Here is a 25,319-nt window from a genome sequence, read left to right as displayed (position 1 = left end):
TTCCCTACATTCATTTGAATTAAACCATTTAAGGCTACATATTCTGAAAGAACATATTCCTACAGGGATTTAATCCAGTCTAACTAATTTGGTATAAATTTAGATCCTCAACTAATCCAGATTAATTTTTCTCCAAGGGGTTCTTACTTGTTTGGATTTGATTTAAACGTCAGAATTTACAACAGAATCAGGAGTGCTTGCCACCCTAAGATTTTCTTGTTACTTTTAAAAGTATATCTGAAGGTATGTTTGCATATGTTTGTAGGTATTCATTATTTAGAAGTGGATAGCAAAATGGATACGAAAAAGGCTTTTATTGTCCCCTAGGAGATTTTATGTATCTCTCTTGAAACACATATGGAACTGTCCCATAGGAAAATGCCTTAAAAACTAGGGAAGAAAGGACAAGGGGGAACTGTAGGTATGCGGGAGGGTGGAGGGGGAACCTCTGGTAATTTCAGGCTATTTCTAAACCTGTTTGCTGAGCTGTTCCTGGCCAGAGCTGTTAAGAGCATGCAGAGTTTACAGTGTTCCCACTTGATTGTAAGCTTCTAAAGAGACTGTCATAGAATGAAGATTGTACAAATCTGAACATTATTAAACATACAAGTTTTCTAGCTCCCTGTCACCTCCAAATAAACACCAGCAGAACAAATCCTAAATTTGCGATCAATTGTATTTTGTTCTTTTTCTGCTCAGAGGACTCCTTTTCAGTTTATTGGTGTTAGTAAGAAAGTCTGAGACAGAAACAAATATGTTATTAAAATTAGTTTTGTGCTTTCTTTAGCTAATGAGAAATATACATTTAAGTAGTTAAATGACTTAACACCTCCTAAGAGATGGATTTTTTTGCATTTTCATATTCCAAAAAAGGGAAAGGGTATTATTTTATTTCGTATGTGTTCATTATTTTATTCAAGATTTATTCTAATTTTCATAGAATCAAAATTAAAATTCAATGATAAAATAAGAACAGATATATTGCAATTATTAGTTTACTAGGGAAAGATAACTTTGCCTTTCCTGTTTGCATTAGGAAATTATATGAAAGCATAAATCCAGACTTAAAACTATCTGACTTTACAGATAATATCTTTTGGATCAATAGTGAAGTGAAGTTTTTTTTCTTCTAGACTCAATTTCTGTGATATTTTAGAACAAGTAGATTTTAACTCATTACATATAGTTCTCAGTGATGTTGGAACTGAGAAGCCTTTCTTGTATATACTCCCCCCCCCCCCACACACACTTTCCTCCTATTTCAGATCCCCAGTTAGAATCTCAGCTTTGAACACAGCTTTTTTGAACTGATCTATTTGGATGATGGAAATATTGTTTGTCATTGTACAGAAGTTGTATAGCTTTTTAAAGGGTCATTATTTGCTATAGTAGATTTTAGTAGCTGGTGTTTTCCAAATTCAAGAGTATAATTGTGTTAAAAATTTCAGAGGAGAAATGTACCCTGTTTGAATGTCATTTTTGTACAATACAGTGTTGTATACCACTTGTGCACTGATTCGGGGATAAGAGACTTTGACTTTTAGTTCGTGCTATTTTGCAAGTGATTGAAATAAACTGAAGGCAAAGACACTTTGGGAGTTCCTTATCATCGGATAAGAGAGCTTGTATGAGGAGCTGTACTTGAGTAATTATACCAGTGTAACAAAAAAGCATGCTAACAGAAAAGCTCATAGGGAACAATTGAAATACTGCTTTAATCCGTTGTAATATACACTAATGGGAGCAATTATGGATAGATTGATCTCCAAGATGCAAACATTATATCGCTACATAAAATCTGATTTGGAAATGATTACCAAAAGCCCGGAAATTACATAATTAAACTGATTAAATTACCCCTGACAAGATTTTTTTCCCTTTAGCTAATTGTCACATAATCAGTGAAATAAATCAGTGAATAAATTTCACATAAATCGGTGAAATTATACTTTCAGATATGTTTAATGATAAGTATTACTAGCAGCAAAATGTGAAAGAGTATGCAGTGCAATAAATTAAAATTTCAACAATGTATTTTATTTTTGTGATGTTGAGGTTAATATTTTGAGCCTACTCTTATGTATTACTATCAATTATTATTTAATTATTAATTATAAATGTATTAGTTATTTGGATTTTTAAGAATAATATTATTAAATATTAACTCTACACTTAATCATGAGTTACAGTAATTTGAACCTGCCAATTTATTCTTATTGACAGAGTATATTCAGAAAATTTTTTTATTCATTAATATTGTTTTGAGGTTGGACCCATTGGTTTGACGTAGAGCAGGTTGAAGAAAATAAGGGAAAAGATGCTTGGATTTTTCTTTTTCTGTACGTGATAAAAATTTTGTTAATCGGAAGCTGTTTGACTGTAATTCTGGCTTAAGTCATTATGGTATATGTGCTAAGTAAGAAACACTGGCGTTTCTGTAAGTCATGTCATTCTGTTAATCACTGAGATCTGATGTTCTGCTCTGTTTCTGCAGCCTCTGGTTAAATGGAAGCCACTCCTGGGACCTGGATGGTTTGTTCTGACGTAGACTTTGCATAGCAGCTCCATCACGCCAGCAAGCTGCAATGAGTGGAGGAGGGGAGCAGCCAGACATCCTCAGTGTGGGAATCTTGGTCAAAGAAAGATGGAAGGTGGTGAGTATGTCTTTCTGTAATTCTTTTTCTTCTTTAAAACGCAGTTTTAAATAGATGTAGTTTGTGCTTTAAATTCTGTTTCAAAATTTTTGTAAGATGTATGTTGCTCAATACTTGTATTAGAAGGTGACCAGACTTTAAAACCACTTGTTTAAAAAGAAGTTATGTGGATTTAAGGGGTGTGTGTGTGGTGTGGTTTTTTTTTTTTTTCCCAGTAATGACTCAGGAAAGCTTTTAAATCGTAATTTAGCGCCAGTTAAGAGCATAAGTGGAAGAATCCTGTTAGGGTATTGAATCCAATCAGCAGGTGATTAGGTCCTTCAGTCTGTTTTGGAAATCAATCAGGCACTCTCTTGAAACCAGTCAGGTTGTGAGCATTGTTCCTCCTTACAAGAAACTCTTTCAGGACCTTGCTGCTCTTCTAATTAGAAATGATTTTTGTTTGCTTGTTATATTTTGTAGCATAAATTTGTTCATGGCTGCTTTATATCCTTTTGATTGCGTGCCATTATTGCCTTTACCTTAGAAAGCTCTTTTCCCTTTTGGTCTTTGTATTCTTGGTTTACATCCAGAGAGAAATAATACCAATTCCAATGCTAGGAAAAGTGAGCCAAGTTCTCATAGTTCCTTCTCCATTTCCTAATCGTTTTAGTATTGTTCTGCATGTGGATTTCTGGGAGATTTTTTTAAAAAAAAGAGAAAAGCAAGTTTATAGTAGAATTTTTTGGGTGTCCCAGGTCTCTGTGACTTTAGCAAGCTGTGCCAGGAGACTGAATCACTATTTTTTTGCTCCATCTTTGTTTTATATTAATTCCATATTTCAAGGCTTCTGCTGCTTGCCTGTAAGTTCATAATGAAATTTCCCTGTTAGTCCCCCACCACTGTTACATAACAGCTCTCTGGGTTTTGGGTTTGCTTTTTTGTCTTTCCCTCAGGCCCTAGATATTGATTATAATTAAAGACAGGACACTGTATGCTAGAGCGCTCAGCAATATTAAAATATTTGGAATGTAGGTTTTTGTGCCTTAAACTTACTGACAAATCGGAGACTGACTTAAGGGAAATTTCACAGCAGGACTGACTTGCAGGGACTATTGAGATACCTTCGATATTAACTGATAATTTTACCTGACAAATTAGCCGCTGAAGCAGACAGACTGGCAGTGCCCTTGATATATTTCTTAATGTCTCTGTTGCACAATATATATCTGAGTTTTGGTCTTTTGCTGTTTATGTGAATTTGTTAGAGATTGTGGGGAGGTATTTTGTGCTGCTTTCCTTCCAGGTCTGTGTTCTTTTCCTCACAAGAGACTTAGATTGAGCAGGTGACCGTTACTGACCGTAGCTGAATGCTAGCGGAATTCTAGGGAGTCTTACCAGATTGGCAGCTTATGCTCTTGCTCAGGGATTTCCATCTATGAACTTACAGTATATTGCGATAATTGTGTTGTTAGTCCCTTATGCTAATACAGGCACTATTCACAAAACTACTCTGTTGTCTGAAACGTGCAACAGCAGTCCTATTTTCTTCAGTTTCATCTTCTTTCTTTAAATATTGAAGAATGGTAAAGAAATCAGTGTCTCATCTTTTGGAAAACTTTGAGAGTAGGCTGCTATTCACCTCATCTGATCATACATTTTAACTTGTATGTTTTCCAACTTGAGTATTACAGATAGAGGAGTAACCCATAGACAATGTTTGAAACTCCTCAATTTCTTAATTTCTGTAGTGAATACTGGTAATTTCTTAATGGCATTTGAGGTGATATTCTTCTCTCTGGATGCAGGGTAAGGCAGTGAAAAAACAATAGCATCCAAACTTCAGATATTCCATAGTGCTGAGCACATCTATTTAAACATGATTAATAATTTTCTACTAGATTATGAAGTATTGATATTTCTTTGCTAGTGTTCTTGAAGTAATGGATTGTTTTGAAAATTCCCTGTGCAGAAAGATGAGGTGGTATAAACCCATGGGCTTGAGGTTTTTGTGACAGTAAGTACTGGCCCTAATTATTAGTAGTATTTTTGTTTGTTCTTTTTGTTTGTTGCTTGAACTAGAACTCTCCAGTTCACTGTATTTTTCCCTTTGAGAAATACCAGGTCTGTAGTTTGACTGCATAAGATTGTTTTGTTGTAACCAATCAAAAAAGAATGGTTTAACAAAAATTATATATTCTCACAATTATTTAAGATTTGCAGTAGAAGTACAGTTTTCAAAACTGCTGCTGTTCGTTGTCTTGTTTTTTCTAACCGTAAGAACATACCTGGCATTTGTGGAAATTAAAGTTTTTTAAAACTATTTTAATGTAGGCATCATTTAGGGTGATTATATTTTTTGAAAAGTAAACATAGAAAAGACATTATAAAAGATTTTTGCCTCGATGGCACACTCTCTGCTGATATCTGTATCTATTAGCATTTACTTTTATCCTGTATCTGTGTCTTCTCTGCTTCCTCTTCTTTGCCTCTGAAAACATTTGTTACAACCCTGACCTGGAGCGACTTGACCATACTTATGATTGTTTCTAGGTAAGTTGAAGGAAGGGCGTTCAGGATGCGTGTGTAGGAGAAAGCACAAAGGAAACAGTGTTGGAAATTATATTCTTTAGAGCTGAAGCATACAAAGAGGTAGGAGGATGGAGAAAATGAGTTTGGGATGAGAGATGCTGAATGCAAATATGAGAAGCTTGAAACTACTGTATGGGATGGAAGGCTGTGGTGCAGGTGTAAAAAAGGGTGACGTGGTCCTTATCAAGGCAGAAGAGGTTGAGCAGACACGGCAGGGGGCCAGTGTGACTGAACAGGAGACTCCTGTCTGAACTTAAAAGCAAAAAGGAAGCGTGTGGAAGAGGGGAAGGGCCACCCAAAAGGAAGATAGAGATACAGCCTGAGTGTGCTGGGATGTGGGTGTGTAGGAAAGCCAAAGCTCAGCTGGAGTTTGAAACTAGCGAGGGATGTGAAAGGCAACAATTCCTTTCTATAGAGACATTGGCAACAAAAAGAAAATGGAGGAAAATACGAGGTCGTTGCTGATGGTGTTGTTTGACCTAGTGTTAAAGAACATGGAAAATATTTTTGCTGCTATTAAAGGAAGCTCATTTGTGCTTGGAATTATTGACTGCCATTATTATTGGATGTATGTTAATGATTCTGGTGTACTTTATCTGAGGATAGAAATTGATCTGTTTATTTTGTTAGAGTTATGTGCTTTTTTTTTTTTTTTTTTAAAGCACACAGACAACAGCAACAAAAACTCTCAGAGACATTTTTCTCAGCCTGCCTGTATCTCCAAGCTGGTAAATTGGAGATGTATGATGAACTGATAAAAGTCTGTACTGTGGTGAGAGTGAGTGTGCCCCTCTTTGCTTTCTCCCTCTCATCTTTTTCTCCATGCATTCTCACTCTCTCAAATGTGCTTATGTTAGTGCTCATGGTGGCTGTGGTTTTCAGTCAGATCAATGTCTACATTTAACTGTTTGAGGCCTGGTACTAGTTCAGGAAAGATAATGGAATTACCTGGATTTTTTTTTTGTTTTTAAACCCATGAAAATCTGCTATTTTCCCAATATTTAAATGTCAGATCTCTTCCCTTCTGTAAGGACTAACAGTTTGCATGTATTAAATACATCTGAATGTAACCAAGTTTTACAGAGTGTTTCCTGTGACTTGGGGAAGATTTCTCTTTCTTGTGGTTTGTCATCATTTGAGACTTAAATCTAGGTTTGTACTTGACTAGTACCTTAAACAAGTCACGTCCAAAGACACAAATTTCTTATTTGGGATTTGTTATACTCTGTAGTTGAACTTGTTAGCTTCTTGAAAGGCGTAGGTTAAAGAGTCACGGGCTTAGCTGGTGTTTGTAGCATGTCTGTTATGCTACTTCAGAGGAAGTATAAGGGCTATGGAGAAGAGAGAGGACTGAATTTGCGGGTTGCTAGTATGCCTGTTAGAAAGAGATGGTTACCTGAATGTGCAATCAACAGATATTGCAGTATAAGCAGTTATTAGGTGGGTTACTTCTGTAGTTTGTACTCTTTATCCTATGCAGCTTTTTAAAATTGGCAATGAGAGGCAGGAAGGAGTGAATGATGTAGCTAGTGTTACATATCTTGGACCATCTTTTCCTCATCTTTAGAATACTGCGATGGTGAAAGATCTTCAGGATACAAAATGGGTGATGAAATACTGAATATTGTTGCAAGCATACAGAAAAAATTAATGCAACACGACTTAGGTTGAAAAATGCAAATAAACAACACGAGTATATCTTGTTTCATCTGTTACCTTCTTCCTTCTTCTTATGGGGCCTAGGCTATTTACAAAAGTGTTTGTCCTTCTTAGTCAGATGACTAATTGTCTGGATTAGGAGATGTTAGTTTCATTTTCAGACCCTGACCATAGGTCAGAGAGTTGCTGATCTCCAGATCGCCAGAATGTTTAGCTTACATTTAATATGTTGCAGTCATATGACCTTGGCAAGTACATTTTCGTAAGACATCTAGAAAACCATCTCAATCTTTCAAGGTAAAATATAGTAAAACTATGGTATTGTATATTTTCTAGGGTAACTTCTTTGTGTCTTTTCTGTTTTATCAGTTTGCGAATGTTAGCTAGAGGGGAGAACACAATATGAAAACATTAAATGAAATACATTCTAGTTTTTGATACTGAAAAGCAGACAAGTCTTTGTCCGCTGTGAACATTTAAAGCAGAGTAAAAACACAACTGTTAATATTTCCACTGAATGTACTGTATACAAATTAATTATGCCAAGGGCATTCCTTTTACCTCCTCTTAACATAGATGAAATTTTCTGTGGCTGCATCTTTCTTTAGTATGTTTAGTAATAAGAATGGAATTAGTGAACCGTGAATAAATGTGTGTAGCATTTAAAATACATAGTTAAAGATAATTTTAGCTATTTCTTATAATTTACAATTTGGCTTTTGTGTGGACCTCACTGCACGTAATAGAAAATTCTTTCTCTTTGCAGTATCTCTAAGCACTTTAAAATGTTTAGTGTTCAATGTGCATATTTTTGAAAAAAGAAGAAGATGGCATATTTTAAAAATATCACTGCATTTGTAGTTGAAGCTCTCTGGGAAGTATGTGGCTATTTGAGGAAAGTATATATTCAGCGTAATGACTTTGGTCGCATTCATGCTGGGAATATTACTCTATTCTTATGACGTATTAAATGATAATTAAAGTTGAATGCAGATGAAGATCGGGTATATTAACTAGTATTTCTAGGATCCTCTTCCTAATTTTTTCTGGTTAACCATAGCTTTGTAGAGTATTCAGTAGCTTTTTTTTACTCACCGAAGGATATGATTTTATTAATTTATAAATTATTAGTAATATGACATTGTTTGCAGTTTGATCCAAAAAAATTGATGATTTGTTTCTTTCTTCTCTTCTCCCCCTTTTTAACCTGTTTTTTTTTGTTTGTTTGTTTGTTTTTAATATAGTTGAGAAAAATAGGAGGTGGAGGATTTGGAGAAATTTACGATGCACTGGACTTGCTTACCCGGGAAAATGTTGCGTTGAAGGTCGAGTCAGCCCAGCAGCCAAAGCAGGTTCTGAAAATGGAAGTAGCTGTGTTGAAGAAATTGCAAGGTAGGGCTGTACCCTAGATATACCGAAAGTAGTATGTCAGTGTATTTTTTCAAAAATATTATTCTAATCTCTATTTCATTATAGTTTGATTAAATGTTCTCCATATTCTGCAGTTAACTACTAAATTATCTTTAGGACTGAAATAAAAGCCTTTAGATTTAGGCTTGGCAGACAAGAAAACCAGGCTCTTTGAGCTTTGGGATGTTTTGATACAATTAACCTTTACTTTGAAACAGGATGATATGACAATCAAAAACAACAAAAATTAATTTGCTCTCAAAATCTATACCAGCTTGATTTTTCAAATATAGCTTATTCTGGATCTTCATACTGCTCTTACCTTTTTTGCTCTAGGCTCTTTTTCTTTTTCCCCCAGTTAAGTTAAGATGGCCTCTCTTTCTGGATTACTATTGAGTATTTGAGGGTCCTTCACATAGGATCCAGGATAAGAATATTAAGTTAAGTTAAGATGGCCTCTCTTTCTGGATTAGTATTGAGTATTTGAGAGTCCTTCACATAGGATCCAGGATAAGAATATTTGTATTTATTTATTCTTGGCAATACTTATAAAGGCTGTTGTGCTGCTGAAATGGAAAATATAGCAAATAATTTAAAAACCCAAACTTTTAAAACCTTCAACTTGTAGGAAGAAAAAGATATATTGACATGTGGAATTCTGAAATACTTTCAGTTGCTTGACCACTCAGAACCACAGCTTTGACTATCTACTTTTGATGTATCTTTGAATAGATCACTTAATTAGTTTTAAAATCATATTTTATTGACTGAAGCTATCAGTAAAGAGAAATATGTGATGGCTTTTCTTCATTGCTTTTCAAAATAAAAGATTAAGTAGAAAGCTTACAAGTTTTTTTTTTTTTTTATAACAATTTGTTTTGAGTCTGGAAGATTTTGATGACTATATCAGTTTCTGTCAGCAGCCAGAAGCCAAAAGTTATTAGTTTGAACAAAGCAAAATCTGCATGACATACGGTGCTGCCTAATCTGCTCTTAAGGTCACATTGCAACAGAAATTGACAGCCTCTATAGATTTAAGAGGGCAAATATGTCATATGTTATACTGTGAATATTTTAACCTCTCTTATGTTTATATCTTTTTAAAGAATTTCACAAAAACATCTAGTATTATATAGTAGACCAAGAAGATTCAGTGGCTGTATATTAGCTTTCTTTGAATTGTAGAGTTTCTAGTCCAGAGACACATTCAAGTAAATTCTAGTAATGCCAATCCCAAATTCAGAGCTCCTCAATCAGGGTTCTTGAAAGAAATTACCTTAAAAATCATGAATTTTGAAGAAACAAATATCTGTAACTCTTGGGCTTTTAAATGTTTAGAATTGTTTTTTCAAGCTTTTTTTCTGCACACAAGTTTAATTTTATTTTTAATGAAAACTGAAGTGTCTCTAAAATGGTATAGCTGAAGCAGCTAAAGTAATAAGGAAAACACTGATATCTGAAATAGTATCTTGACATTTTTGCAACTCTGCAATACCAATTCATTTGTAAAAGCCTAGCCTATATTGACTGTAAAACTGGATGGCTTATGTGCCGCTCGGTTTATACTAAAAAGTGTTGCGTTATAACCTAATATACATTTAAGTATAGTGAAGTTTTGAGGTCAAAGATTAAAAAGGTGCTTTTTTTTTCCAATTAAAACGTGTTTACTTTTTGTGGAAAAATTAATATTTGAGTGAAAATTTGAAGGCCAGAAGATTTGGCTGAAATCATCAAAAATTGATTTGTAACTTTTGCCCTAGGGCCTTATGGAAGTGGTAATTTTGATATCAGTCTTGCTTTTGGAGTGTAACAATTGAAGTCTTCCTGTAGAAGAGTCCCTGGCTGTACAGAATCATGGGCAATGCTGTCTGGGTGGAAAAAACAGAAGAAGGGAACAGCTGAAAAGAGATCCATGGAGGCATTGCAGGAGCTTCTCGAAATAGTGATATTTCTGCTTTGTTATTTATTTTCTCAATATTAATTTTCAGAGAAAGCAAGACAATCAGTGGAAATCTTTGTATAACTGAAAACCTGATTTCATGTAAAAATCTTTAGAAGGAGCTTTTTGTCAGGCTTTCTAGTGATAAAACAATTTAGATTTTAATTAATTTTACTTAATTTTTCTCTCTCAATAATCTTTTACCCCTTTGAAAAAAATGACTGTGATTCTATGGTAGTGATACTAGAAATGGACTTGGTCCTGTGGTGTTTGAGTTCCACAGTACAGTGTAACGCTTTAGTGTTAGGTAGGGAACGTTGTAGGTGATCAGGAAAGTGACTTCAGTAAGCGATGGGTTGGGGAGGTACTTTTGAGACATACTGAGATCTAAAGTATGGATAGATTATTATTTTTTTGATATATATATATATTTTTAACCATACTCACAGGATTTTTATCAGACAGGGTGGTGGATTACAGTGGAGAAAATTGTTTTACATAAAATCCTGCCTCCTAGCAGCAAGAATTTCTACTAATTTTCTTACTTCCGAAGTTCTCAATGTACAAAAGCTGAAAGTTTGAAGCAGAAAGAAAATCGAGACAAATGGACAAAAATAGGGTGTCATTGCTTCTTGAAGAGTATGTTTTTAATTAATTGTTTTATTTAACATATAGAAATTTTACTACTTTTTGACAAGATTTTTCTCCTGCAGTCACTGGTTCAGAGAAGGTGAAATTGTAGACAATTTTTGTAGACTATTTTTATAACCACCTTCTAATAGTGTATGTCCTCTGAGACCAGATTATCTTAGTCTTTTATCCCCTTTTGGGAGGAGGTGTGTTTGTGCACATATATGTATATATATATTATTATTCTTTTCTCAAAGGACTTATATTTTCTCATTTTCAAGGTGTTCTGGTTACCTTGGACATAATTCAAATCAGAGGAAGGAATGTAATTGTCATGGAAATCCCTTTTCTTGCAAATATTTGGAAAGTTTGATGTATGAGTAGCATGTAATGAAAGACGTGATTTTTACCTCACTGCTCAAGTGGCCTGACAGAATCATTCAGAAATCTTTGAAGTGGGGATCTGAATTTGTTAAAAATATATTTAATGTAGTGTATAATTTCCTGTGAAAATTTGGAAGAAAGAGGCTTTGAGGAAAGAATTAGAAAACAGGTGTAATTTGGTCTCAGCTCAGCAAAACGGCAGGTAGATATGCCAGCTTCTTCTCTAGGGCTGCTCAGGCGCTCCAAGTTACAAGCATACTTCAGAGTGCTTCTGAGTCAGTCTTTGCAGAAAGCGCGAAACAGGAATGAGAACAGCTGTTGGCAGAAATGCAAGGTTGTACTATTTTTATTATTTTTTGCTTTCAGAAATTTTGAAAATTAAAATAGTGTGGTCATTCATTGCAGTGGTGAGATGAGTCATAGCGTTAGCGGTATGCAGTACAGCGAGTAATGAAAAACTTCAAAACAGCTGTTTTAAGCGTGCTTTGCTACATCAGGAGCTTAGGTATGTAGAGTAGTTTTATGGCTTCTCCTTAATTAGGAGAACTTTCCAATAAAAAGTGTTGGGAGGAGCAAATTTTTCTTGTTAAAATGCCTGTCATGTTCATTGGTATGGCCATTTAATATTGCTCAGCCATTGATTGCCTATTTGTTGTTGTTGTTTTTTTCCCCTCCCCACCCCTGGCAATGATGTTACTTTCTAAATTTTGTTGTCAGAATACTATTTAACTCTTTAAACTGTCAGATTTTTAAAGAAATCCGCCACAACAGATGGTTCTCTTTCTCTGTTTATTTGAAGCCATGTTGTTAGGCCATCTGTTTCTGTTCATGGAGTCGGAGGAGAGAAGACAGATTTATCAAGTCTCACTCAGTGAGAGTGAGACTCACTCAGTTGGTTTTCGTCTCGCACAACCGTACAGACTTTTCCCTCACTCGTTTACAGCTCTGTTAGCGTAATGTAATGCTGGGCTGCGTCAGGTGGAGGCAGCAAAGCTAGTGCTAGGGGTACCAAGCTAATGCCAGGGGTAGCGGGCTGCTTGCGGGACGGTGCTTAGGCTGCCTTGCTCCCCAGGGGCCTTTTCAAGGGCAGAGGCAGCAGCTGCAGCCCTCCTGCCATCTCTTCCCCGCCGCTGCTGCCCAGTCGCATGGCTCTCAGGTGTCACACGCGGAGAGAAAATGAACTCCAGGTGGCTGCAGAGGTGTTGTAGCTAGGGATGGCTACGCTAGAGTGGAGGAGGATCGAGCTATTATTTTAATAATGTCTGCAGAGCCTGCTTCTGTACTTGGCCATTTCCTTGGATTTTTATAAAAGTTACTTTCCAAAGAATTTACCACACAACTGGAGTTGCTGCTTCAGTCAAAATGAAATGTGGTGGTTTCTCTGAACAAACCAAGTTTTGGACACTTATTGCACTTGTCAGATGAAAATCTGACAAAACAGCCAGCCCTCCCCCCCCTCCCCAAAAAGGGGAAAAAGGAAAAGTGAAGTAATACAGATTTCTCTGAATATGTTCCTCCAGCATACTTGCAGTGGCTGAAAAATGAATTATATATGTTTGAGATGAGAGTTCATTAGCTAAAAAGTGCAACAATGAATATACAGAATTTCATCCTGGGAGATTTGCTGCAAGTCCATTTCTTCATAAAATTACATTGTCTATAATACTGCTCATCTCCCTTAAAAAATGGGTGTAAGGAAAAAGTGGAGGAAAAGCAGTGTTACTTACAGCTTAGTATTGACATATATGCAGAAATTGTAGAGATTTCTTTTAAAAGAATTCATTTAAAGTAAGTTATTTTGATGAATCCTGCTCTGTTTTCTTTGTTTATAGAAGTAGAGCTATCTGTTTGAACTGTATGTGCCAGGGAGGTTCCTAAGGAAGCAATAAATGGGCAACCATTCTTCTGTCAAATGAAGTGAGACTATTCAGAAACTCTAGTACCAAGTCCTACTGGTTTGATGGGGCTATGCATGGAGCAGTATCAAAAAATCCCCCAGAGCTAACAGAAATCTTTTCTCAATTTTCTTCTCCTACCACTTCTCTTTTTTTCCTATTGATGATATTCTACTAATCCTGAGGTTAAATAAATTCATGGAAAAAACCTTCAGTGATGCAAATTTTACAGTTCTACTGGGCACTTGTGACCATCAGCTTTCTCCCAGTTGTAGCTTTGATGGTGTACGAAGGGAAGGTAAATGAGATGAGGGGCTTAAACCCTGCTGTTTTCTCCTGTGTCATATAGTGGAGTCATAACTGTTCCTAGGACAGTGTTGCTGCTTCTCCCCAAGTTGATGAAACCAGATAGCAAACTGACAAGGGCTTGCACTCCCCCTCTGCTTTCCCTACGGCAGTCCCGAGCCTGCCCTTTTCTCTGGTTATCTGGAGAATCTTATCTTGGACTTCCCAGGGCAGGAGAGCAGAGAGATTAGTTTTGACCAGCACTCTTCTCCTCTCCAGTTTGCTCTTAGGAGAGGAGGGGGCTCTGAAGAAATTTAATTTAAACCAAGCTGTGATTTTAAACTACTACAGTCCTTTTATCCCAGCTTCAATGTACCTAAGCTGAATTTGTCTTCTTTACCTAAACAGCAAAGATTAGATTCTAGAAAAAGGCATTCATGAACAAGGTTAGTTGAATTATGTTTTCTACAAATTTAACATTACAGAACATGACAAAAAATCCCACAGGTAACTACTACTGTTCTCTTTCATCATGGCAGTTGCATAGAAAAATAGGAACGGTGGTTAGGCATATTGTCTATAACAAACCGTCAACTTTGTAAGAAAATAACCATTTCCTCATCCAGAATGGCTCAGATTTGTGAGCCAACCTTTAGGCATGTTGCCACGCATGTTTATTTACAGATAGATGGCAGTGGTCTCCATAGGGCTGTATATTTTATGGGACAAAACTTTTCCTTAATTGGAGGTAGAACTGCCATTGGTTTTACAGCTCTTGTACTGTGGATTTTTTTTGCTTCTGTTTATTAAAGTTAATTAAAGATATCTAAAGTAATATAGCTATCTTTTTTTGTCATTTACTAGGTTTTTAAAGGAGTAAAACACAGAATGTTGTTGTTATTGGCTAACTTGTTTCTTATTATTCTCTCAGGAAAAGATCATGTCTGTAGATTCATTGGATGTGGAAGGAATGACAGATTTAACTATGTGGTCATGCAGCTGCAGGTCAGTGTATCAAACGGAGCTCAAAGTTTGTTTTTGTGTTTTGTTATCGTAGACAAAAATATATGAAAATACCGATGATATCTTAGAGGCTGATCAATAAAAAAAGACCAGAGATCCTAAATGTGTAGTAGAGAGCTAAGCTAAATGGAACATACACTTATATCCTGATCCTTTGACATCCTTTCCATAATTCTCTGTCAGAAAGGAGAAAGTTTGCATCCTCAGAACAGCAGTGAGAACTATGATGTATTCTGAGATAATCCCCATTCCTTTAAAGACTTTACTTGAAGATAGTCTAAAATATAGCATATTTGTCTGCTCACTTTATTGACTTTTTTGGATGAAAGTAAAAAAAAATGCTCCCTGCGAGTTGAAAACTTAATTCAGTTAACTGAAAGACTTATTCCTGTAAGAAGGGAGAAGTGGATGATTAGCATTTAAAATTATGGAATTACTGTTCTTTACCATCTTGGTGAATATGAGCTCTGGAAAAAGAGGTGTGTTCTAGTATATATTCTTGGTCATCTGTTGTTTGACAGGCCAACAATTTATGACATTATAGGGAGGCGCTTCCTGCATAGTATTCTTTACATCTGTTTAAGTCATCCAAGACACAATATAAAATAAAATAAATAAGATATTTTCCCTAAAGAAGTGAATATAAAGAAGTCTTTGTGAGTATTTTCTGTGGCCTTTTTTTTCAAGTGTGCCACATATACAACATTATATAATTGAGAAATATACCAAAATCTTCTGCTAGACATTAGATTGATCCATATTATTTAGGGGTAAAAATATGCTAAGATTCATATTTTCAAAAATAGATAAAAAATTTAATATTGGAGGTACTTAGAGACATCTCCTCATTGCATTTAGGTGAGGTGTTTTCCCCTTTACTATGAGAATAGGAAATGAGAATATTCCATGCTTAACCACTAACCACTAAAGAAGGGATAGGAAGATTTTATGCTACCTGTGACTGCTGGTATTATAGTATTTTTTTTCTGAAAATTTTGTTTTGATTTGATCAGGGTCGGAACTTGGCAGATCTGCGTCGGAGCCAGTCTCGAGGAACGTTCACCATCAGTACCACTCTGCGGCTTGGGAGGCAGATTTTGGAATCTATTGAAAGCATTCATTCAGTGGGATTCCTACACAGAGACATAAAACCAGTAAGTCCACCCTTTAAAACAAAATGCTTAATTAATATGCAGACCTTGGATCGCAGACATTGGGTGCTGTATTAGATGTTAAAATGAAAAAATGAGAAAGGACAGAAAATTGAATGTTTATTCATTAAAGCAGTATTTTCCTGTTAGTTAATGTTGACTCACAACAGCAGTAATCTTGATCTTCCTCAAAATTGTCTCCAGTTTCGTAGTCCTCCTTACAGTTTTCTATGGTCAGCGTTTCCAACCCCCATCTGTAGCATCCTACAACCAAGAGCATCTTTGTCACAGGATAAGGTATGATCAGCGTTTGGCCAATGAGGATTAATATTTTAACATAATAAATCTAAGGGACTAGATTATAGGCTCTTTAACTACAATTTTATGTAAAATCCATTTCCTTTAATCAATATTTAATATATTTGCAGCAAAGATAGGAAGGACAGACTGAAATAGAGAATTATTCAATTGCTTTATTATGCAGTTCTAGAGATATTATACTTTAATTGTTAGAAATGTTTCTAGCTTTCAGTTTTCAAACTCAAAAAGTATATCTATTCCTTGAATAGAGAATGTTGAGGACATGTTTATGAAAATCAAAGGGATTTAATATCTGTCTTTATCAAACTCTTTATAGTGAAACATCTATGTGAATCTCTTTTTGATATAGTATTTTAAATATTGTCTAAGAGATTGTCCTATTGTAGAAAAAGATAGCTGCCTTAATGCCGTTCAATATTTATGGATTAGTAGATGATTAATATAAGTTAGCAGTCGAAGAATTTATTGCATTTGGCAAATAATTTAACATTAATAATAATTTAAGATTAGTATAGGCCATGTGGTGGCCTATACAATTATACCTTGTACATCTTTTTATTTTCACAGATTTTTAATTTTATCTTTTTTTTTAAGAATTTATTTTTAATGAGATGTAGATTTTGCACCACATCTCAAGAGTTAATGTTTTAAAGACAGTAGTCTGCCTACTTCCTCCCCCCATCTTGCTCAGTTTAAAACCATTTATTAGTCTTGATATTAGTTTCTCTGAAATACAAAGAAAATTATTATCTTGAGCGAAAAAAAATCAGCAGATGACTATGAAGCTGTATCTGTATTTTAAGGCAAATATTTTAAAGTGCAGTATATACTTTCTTAATGAACTTCTGATGTAATGACCTGCTTACATGTAACTTCTGAGTAGGTGTGAAAAACCTGGGAGGAGTGCTTGTATGTCAAAGGACAGCACGAAGGTGCTTATACTAAAGAGCCAAGTTCTTTGTGCATAGAAGATAACAGAAAAAATTTGAGTCCACCACATTCTGCACAGAGACATCCTTTTTCAAGTAGGTTTAAACACTGTGTCGTAACAAAAGAGAGGATGCTCCTTTTGGATTTGTGCTGTGCTATGCAGTTGTCTTCAAGCATTATTGTCCTGTCCAGTAAATTGAGCTTTTTTGTCATAATTTCATGAGGACAATGTCGTCCTGATAGCATCGCGCCTTCTTTTGCAAAACAAAATTTTCTATTTTTATTATATTTTTTCTTTTTTCCTTTGAGTTTATTCCTCCACTTCTATCAGCTATTTTTGATATTGCTCTATATTAAAAATATCATTAGAGCTTTGAATTTACAGAAGTCGATATCGTGAGGAAAAAAAGTTTTATATCCAGCAATATTTGCATCTATTGGAAAACGTATCTGGCATATCTGCAGAATTTCCTGTCAGCTGAATTATATTTACATAAAACCTTTTGTAAGTTTCTATGAATTAAAGAATTTTCATTTACACTTCTTCCTTGTGACTTTTTATGAAGGTTGTGTTCTGCCTGACCTCTTCCTAGGATTTCATTTAATAGTGACCGGGTATAGAAGCAGTGAATTTTGAGTGAAATAGGAGAGGAAGAGTTAGCTGGAGCAAAAGATTTTAATGATGGAAACGATTCAAGTTTTGAAATAAAAATTGCTGATTTTTATCTATGAAATTATTAAAGTAGTCAAGCGTTAGGAGATGATGTATGATATTTGTTGCAAAATTCTGATGGCAAGCTAGGAACAAGTATTTTGCCGTTTTGAAGTATCTCGGTGTGTTAGGTCTCCCAGTGTGGACCTTGTTTATTGTATGTAGCCTTTGGAATCGGTCAAGCTGAAGCATAGACAATCTTACATATTAAAAGAAAAACCAAACAAGTAAGGCTTCCTCCTTACCAAAAACCAGTTACATGTTTAAATGAACTCCTGAATGTTCCTTTGGTCTTGTTAGAGCTCTTCCTGTGTAGTTTTTGGCTTGGTCTGTGATGTACAATAATAATTGCTGCTGCTGTGGAGATTAAACCAACGCATTCTTGTGAACCAGCAAGATTTTCCAACCAGTCACCAGCCTTTCTTGATGTGTAGTATTCCTCAGTGCTATTTCTCACTGTAATCCTTTGGTGTTTATTATTAATCCTTTTCTCAGGACACATTTACCATCTAGAATAGTTGTGTTTTCAAGCATTTTAAAAAATGTTCTTCAGCTAGTGCTTGTCTTTAATGGTGAGATGTAGGTCTGTGATGATTATCAACACTTTTAGTTTGTCTCTGGCTTCTGTGCGCCTTCATCAAACCATCTCTGAACTATGGCAGTTTTTATTAACACAGCTGTTGAAATTACAGTTCAACGCAGATAAGTTTTTCTGAAATACTGGGTTAGAGGAAATTTTAAAAATGATTTTCAAGTTTCTTGTAATTTGTCCCCCAATTAACAATATCTCAGATTATCTATCTAAATACAGATTAGAAGGCAATTGGGAAAGACTTTTCCTTCTCCAAAGACGTATTTTTATTACAATATTTAAGCTCTGAACAATAACCACAATAAACGAATCATTCATTTTCTACTTAGTTCTTCCTCTTCCCTTAACTAAGGAGGTGATTTGTAGCTAGTTACCAATTAATAACCAGGCAAAAAGTAAATGAAGTTGTTACATCTATCATTTCTTCTCAGCAAGGTGGTTATAGTCTACCCTGTAGCAGTGCAGTATGCTTTAAAAGATTCCGGTATAAATGTATATTGCCTATTCATTATTTTCTGGATGCTCTGATGATGATGAGTAACGTTTCATATAAAATATAAAATTTTTAACTGTTTAGCGTAGCAAAACGTGCTTTTTCTCTGGTGTCATTTACAAAAGTGGCAGATTACCAATTTATGAGTAGTTGCTATTATCTTGTGATATTACTGAGCATATTGTGAAAACTCAACTTACTTGTAAGAGTGTAAGCTAAAACTACTCTTGTGGTTTCATAGATCCTGTCTAAGTTTTATAGCACTTTGATTACTGCTGGTCCTCTTAATATAAAGAAAGAGTAGTTTTCTAGAGGTAATTGGGCTAAACTTCCAACTTGCTAAGATGAGTAGTTCAGATTCCATTTCACAGAACTTTTTTTTAGCTGTATCTTTTCTATATCACTTAATGCACTTTAAGTGATCTTGGTGGGAGAGAGACTTGAACCAATTCAGCTGAAATGTTTAAACATCACAGTTGTGACTAGTGGGGTTGACGTTTTTGTTAAAGGAGCCAACTTAGGTAATACTCAAGAAAGTTATATTATATTACTATGTTGGTTCATATGAACCTGTTAACCCCTGGTAGTTTTTTGAAAGGTCCAAATTGAAAAATGTAATTGGGTGATATGATTGTAAAATTCTTGCTAAAAGGAGTACGTTCTAAGTGACAAAGTAAGCTGACAATCTGTTTGGACCAAAAAGGCTGCTGTTCAGGTATGCTAAGTTGAGTGTCTGATTTTGTTGACTATTTTTTTTTTCAAATGTAATGGGAGCTTAATAGAATTGAAAATATGGAAAGAAGGATAGAAAAGTAGAACACAGTTTTTCTATGATCATGTCTCTGTATTAATGTATACATACATACATATATGTATTTGTTTTTCTTCCTAGTCCAACTTTGCCATGGGACGTTTTCCTAGCACCTGCAGGAAGTGTTATATGCTGGATTTTGGCTTGGCTCGGCAATTTACCAACTCATGTGGGGATGTCAGACCAGTAAGATATTTTTCACAATTGTCAGTTTGGTTAATTGAATGTAGAAATATACTTTGGGGCGGGGGGAATGTGTAAGTACCATGGAACTGGTAACTGATATAAACTTGACAAACTTCACCCCAGATCAGAAATGCCATGTAATTTATTGATTACATTCAAAGATTGGCAGTCAAGAATGAACATTGTTTTTGATTTTGGCTTGAGGCACAGGTCTATTCTGTGAAATTTTTTTTTTTTGGATAATCAGTCTTTCCATTTAGAAAATTGAGTGAAAAATGGGATTAATTTCACTGAATAGAATAATACTATTCCAGGGCTGAACTTCACTTAGTATTTTACATTGCAGAAAAAAATCTTTGCAGGAGGGAAAAAAAAAAGTCAAACAGTAAACTGAATATATGATCTTCTGAAACCAAAAGTCTGAAAAGTTAAAACAGTGCCAGGACACTGTAATTACAATATGTAACAGGCTATGGTTAAGTGTAGTTGCTGTATTCCCATGTGATGAAGTCTGAAGAAAATTGTAGATTCAAGGTTATCAATGAGGACACTACATTTTTAAGTACAGTAGAGCCTCCCTAATTCACTAATGGGGAGACCTTTTATTAATGTCAACGTTTGCATATATGCAAGTCAATGACATGATACGTGGTGATGCTTTAAAAATATATTTGCTTTATTAGACTAGTTTACAATTTTATGATAATACTCAATAGCGTACTAGTCAATACTGTGTAGCATATATACTAATGTGATGTGAGTGGTTGAAACCATCTCTGCAGCATTTTCAGTTTGATTTTGCCTAAGAAGTTGGGAAAGTGGCAAACTTTTGTGTGCAAATTATGAGGTGTGTGAATTAGTAAGGTAAATTAGCGAGGTTCTGCTATACTCTATTCCTTCAGCCATAATGCTGGACATTGCAATGAAAGCAAAGAGCAGGGGAGACCAACAGGGTGGCTGCTGCTGTTGGAAAGGTGAGCTAAACATTTTAAGTAGTTTGTTTGTTTATTTATTTTCTCTCAACGTTCTTGTCTTTTGTATGTTTGGCTGCTTCCGATGTTTTTCTATCTGACTGGTAATTTTGAAAGGAAAACAATTCCCAAGATTCTATCATTTGAACATACATGTACACCAATGGTAGCATTTTCAGAAAACATAACAGAAATATTGAATTTTCTGTTATTATCACCTATTTTTTATTTTGTAACAACTCAGTTCTTGCCTTTTGTTTTTCATTGCAGTGCCCTTCAGTGTAACTGAAGCAATTCTTCAATTTAGTCTATGCTGTCGGAAAACTCTAAACAATCCTTAAAAATAGAGTGGCAGTGAGAAAAAAGTTAGTAGTTTTGTTTGCACTTAATAGTCAGTTACATTGTATAAATAATAAGCAAGGCAAACAATATGGTTGCTAATAAAAATTAATAGCATGTTCATTAAACATGCTATATGCTTCTCCTTAAAGCTATTCATCTTCTAATCTTCATTAGAATTCCTCAGCAGATACTACAAATAACCTGAAAAAGTGTAAAGGCATATTCTTCAATAACCGTAGTACTTTATTGTTAAGAACCTGCTTCTCAGTTAAGGTTGATACTGTATTTTTATAATAAGCCTAATATACCTAACTTCCTCTGAAAGAATCTGGTCGCACTGAAATTTGACATGTCATCCCTGAATCCTTGAATTTTCATGACTGACATTATAAAAGAATCGGAAGAGAAGTTTTGGAAATTATAGCATCAGATTTTAGTCCTCTGACAGCTTCGTATTTCCACCAACATAAAGGAATTCCTGGTGGCCAAAAGTCTGCTTATTCATCTCAAAACCGGTTGCTGCACAATAAGACAAAAGAGGCTTTTGTGGACACAGTTAAAGCAGGAAGGACTATGACAAGATGCTCCAGAAAGTGTTGGAGACAAATCTAATCGGCTTCAAGGCTGGTAGAAAAGAAGGGTGTCATGCAGTTCTTAAACAGCCTGTAGCTTATGCTAGTAAGGGGAGTGAGAGTAAAAGGGAATTACAAGAATAAGTGATAATCAGTTTTATAGAGCAAATCTTCGTGTTAGGCAGGAGTTCACTTGATTGAAGCTCAAACAGTAAGAAATTTAAAGGAGATCCTTATGGTGAAGAATTCTGCTTTTTTTTTTTGGGAAGTCAGGTCAAGAAACAAAGAGGAAATGAGAAATTTATCAAATTGTTAAGCTACCCAACGTTACACTGTTAGTTAATTGCAGTACGTTATACCAACACAGAGATATACAGCAGACTTGCATGTGACTTCAGTGTGATAAGGCGCTCTTGTTTCAGATCTGTTACAGGAAAAGGAATTGTGAAATGTAGGAATTCATTGTTTTATTCCAATATCTTAATGAAGCATGTACTGGTGGTTACTGATCTTTTCAACCGTCCGTTTGGACCCCGCTGCATTTCTGTCTTAAACCAGTGCTTGTTCTAGGTGGAATCTTTTTTTGTGTGTCTCCTCTCTGATTTCCTTTCTTCATCCAGCTCCTCCTATTGCTTGATTTCCAGTTAATTTCTCTTTCCCTTGCATTTGGGTGCCAGCAGGAGTAACGCAATGCAACTAAATGAAATTCTCTTTGCTCTCAGTTTCTTCTCGTAGCACCACAATGAAATGTAAGCATTCTGAAAGAGGAAGAGAGAAATAGGAATTCAAGCTGTTGCAGCTCTAGAATGGATTACACCTCATGACAGAGAAAACATTTGAAGAATTTAGATGCCTGATTCAGACAAGTCCTGTACTGAGTTTGTGTGAAGTTTATGTCTTCAAAAGCTGAGGCATAATCAGTTTTGGATAGCTAGTAGAGTATTCCTTGGCACTATTATGATATGGTCTCAAATCCCTCCTTGACTGTCCTTGTTCCAAAGCATACTGAGGATACAGGCTTCTTACAAATTGTTGTAGAGATTAATAAACAGACAACAAACATTTGCTTCAGCTGCATTTGAGAACTGATTGAAGTGATTTGCTGAAATAAAAGTAACCAGCCAAAGAAACAGGCATCCAACAAGAAGAATTTTAGCTTAAATGTTCGATATGCCGAAAGTTAGGAACAGCTGTACACAGGATCTTATATGAAAAGTAGTGGCCGATGTTTGCATATAGGTTTCTCTACCTGTGCCGCCTGTAATGTACTGGCAGCAAAGTTCGAAGACGGTCAACAGTAATAATGAGTCTGGAGAAACGTTGATGAAGTTACAGAAATGTTCCGACAGAAAACTTTCATGTTTTAAAGTAGAAATGAAGATACATTTCAGTTAAAGAACTTAAATATTTTTGTCAGTATCTCAGAAATTACTTTTTTTCCATATTGTTATTACAGTAATTACCAAACATGCCAGGTTTCATTGTAGAAAATGTATTGATGACGCAATCGCTTCCCTAGCGTAGGTTTGGTTCTCCCTCCTCTTTCCTACTGTTTCTACGTGTATATAGACACATTCTGAACATCAGTTTCTTCATGTGCGCTTATCTACGTACTATCTACCTACTATCTACTCCAAATCATACACTATGGAACTGGGTCTCCCACTCGTCATATTAATTTAATTACAAGATTTTAATGAGTTATCATAGACTCTTTGGGCAAATTTTACAATAACATTGGATCAATTTGTGTTTACTGTAGTCTCTTTTCTCTTCTTGCTGCCATGCTCTTCTACCTTCCTAAATGGCTGCAGAATTAAGTCAAAAACAGCTCTATCTTCTATGATAAATTAAATTATTCTCTAGAGTAAGTAGATGTAATTACAGCAAAAATTGCTCCCAGGACTTTTGTGCACTGTAGAAAAACAAAGCCTTTGTTTAAATACTGCTTGTTTCAGTTCAACTTGAGCATAATCTAGCTTTTTCTCCTTGATTTCTTGGCACTAATTTCTTGAATACCCATTTGATTGTTGTTTATTGTTGAAGAGAGTTTTTAAAATGAGACATTGTGCTACACTGATGAGCATAAGCACATATTTTAATTTATGATTTGCAGTGAAATAAAATAAGTTTATTTTAGTGGTTTCCTCTTTTGCCATTTACCGTAAGTAGTGTTTATTCCAAAGTTCACAACGAGTAAAGCTACTCTGGTTTAGTCTGCCTTGAAATGAGTAGTGGATCATATATTAGTAAATTGACATGATTATATTTGTTAAAAATATGTATTAATTAAATCAAATTATCTAGAGACCGTAGTATAATCAAGCTTGCAAAGAAAACTGCATTAGTAGTTTAGTCTGCAGTGGAAAGAAAATCTATATAGTTTGTTTTTACTGAGCGATGTTAGCGTCCAGAATTTTAAGATTTCTGCCATTAGAACAATATCCTTTCTTTTTCTTCCTTCTTGTCCGTTTGTTGCTAATTTATAGCTTTTCCCATGCCCATGGGAACAGCGGACAATCTATTACGATTTTCTTTTCCTGTACTGGTTTTCCTTCCCATCATCGCTACCTTCCATCTTCTACAGTTCCTATCAGCTTTCTCTCCTTTTCTCCACTTTCTATTAATACAAATCTTAAACCTGCGTATGGATTTGTTCTGCCTCTTCCTCTTTACCTTTGGTGACAATCTTCCATTATCTGACTGTGCTCTGGCTCCAGCTTTTGTCATGATTTAATTTCTAGTCTTATCCTTCAGTGTGTAACTACCTAGTCTTATGTTCCCTCCTTTTCCCTTTTATCTTCAGGTAGTCTTATTCATAAGCACAGCATCACCTCTACGCTCATGATTCACAGATCTATGTCCCTGTTGCAATACTGTCGCCTCCTGTTCGACGGAAACTGTGTCCTCTATCTGTAGTACCTGTGTGAGTGACTAATGATGAACTCAAACTCAACATGGTTAATGTAGAGCTCTCAGACTCCTTTCTTCTGTGCCGAGTGCTCATTGCTACTTCTGTTCATAATCACTGCATACGCTACAGTGCATACTGGCAGTTTAGACTCACTTTGTCTTTACATCCAGCCTATGTCCAAATTCTGACAGTTTTTTCTGTGTTATATGTTTGAGACAAAACTTTTATTTGCCGTTTACATTCATTGTCTAGGCTCGTCATCCGCTGTCCTGACTGTTGTAGCATCCTTTTTCTGGCTTGACAAGTACAAGGCTTTTTCCTTGACGAACATAAGCATTCAGAGTGCTATTACAGAAACAGTTTATGTAATTTGTTTTGATCATGTCAACCTTCCGAAATGCATCAGACAAGCTACGTACTTTCATTTTTTAAGGCTCTTCGGGGTCTTTGACCGCCTAGCCTATCACCTCTTGCTCACAGTAAAAATGATTAACAGTAAAGATGGTGACTCCTGTTTGTTACCTGCTTCTAGAATTTAAAGAAAGGGATTTCATGCTTTACTTCAAACTGTTCCTTATGTTGGGAAGGGGGTTTCTGTAACCATCTAAAAAGTCATTACTTTAAATCTCTCCTGTTCAGAAAGAAATCTAGAAGAGTATGCTTATTTTCTTTAAGAATTAGAAATTCTTTGTTTGACCCATAAACCTAGAATCTATACTATCTATTGTGACCATAATTGTTATTTAGTGTTTAAATGGAAGGAATGCTTAACAGCAAAAGGCAGTATATAATGCCAGCCAGGACAGCACTATATAAACATGGAGATAATGCTGTATCTGGAAGAGATTATATTCTAATAAAATAAATGATACAT

The 25,319-nt window shown here is 35.3% G+C and overlaps 1 protein-coding gene across 4 annotated transcripts in view; it reads left to right on the top strand.

Moving 5' to 3' along the window:
* TTBK2 (tau tubulin kinase 2) overlaps nucleotides 1–25,319 on the top strand; it is a 105,288-nt gene that overhangs the window by 26,470 nt on the left and 53,499 nt on the right. For 3 of the 4 annotated variants that reach the window (XM_068946010.1, XM_068946011.1, XM_068946009.1), the window contains 5 exons: nucleotides 2,495–2,654; nucleotides 8,129–8,276; nucleotides 14,359–14,432; nucleotides 15,464–15,604; nucleotides 19,542–19,646. In XM_068946010.1, the coding sequence (XP_068802111.1) occupies nucleotides 2,586–2,654; nucleotides 8,129–8,276; nucleotides 14,359–14,432; nucleotides 15,464–15,604; nucleotides 19,542–19,646 (537 nt within the window). In that variant the 5' untranslated portion in view covers nucleotides 2,495–2,585. Of the gene's footprint in view, nucleotides 1–2,494; nucleotides 2,655–8,128; nucleotides 8,277–14,358; nucleotides 14,433–15,463; nucleotides 15,605–19,541; nucleotides 19,647–20,548; nucleotides 20,621–25,319 lie in introns of those variants that run through there. The other variant, XM_068946012.1, reaches the window with a different exon arrangement.

The sequence above is a fragment of the Struthio camelus genome, chromosome 5, assembly GCF_040807025.1.
Source record: "Struthio camelus isolate bStrCam1 chromosome 5, bStrCam1.hap1, whole genome shotgun sequence".
Taxonomy (NCBI): domain Eukaryota; kingdom Metazoa; phylum Chordata; class Aves; order Struthioniformes; family Struthionidae; genus Struthio; species Struthio camelus.
The sequence above is the reverse complement of the archived record's forward strand: the minus strand, read 5'-3'. Positions and strand labels throughout refer to the sequence as shown.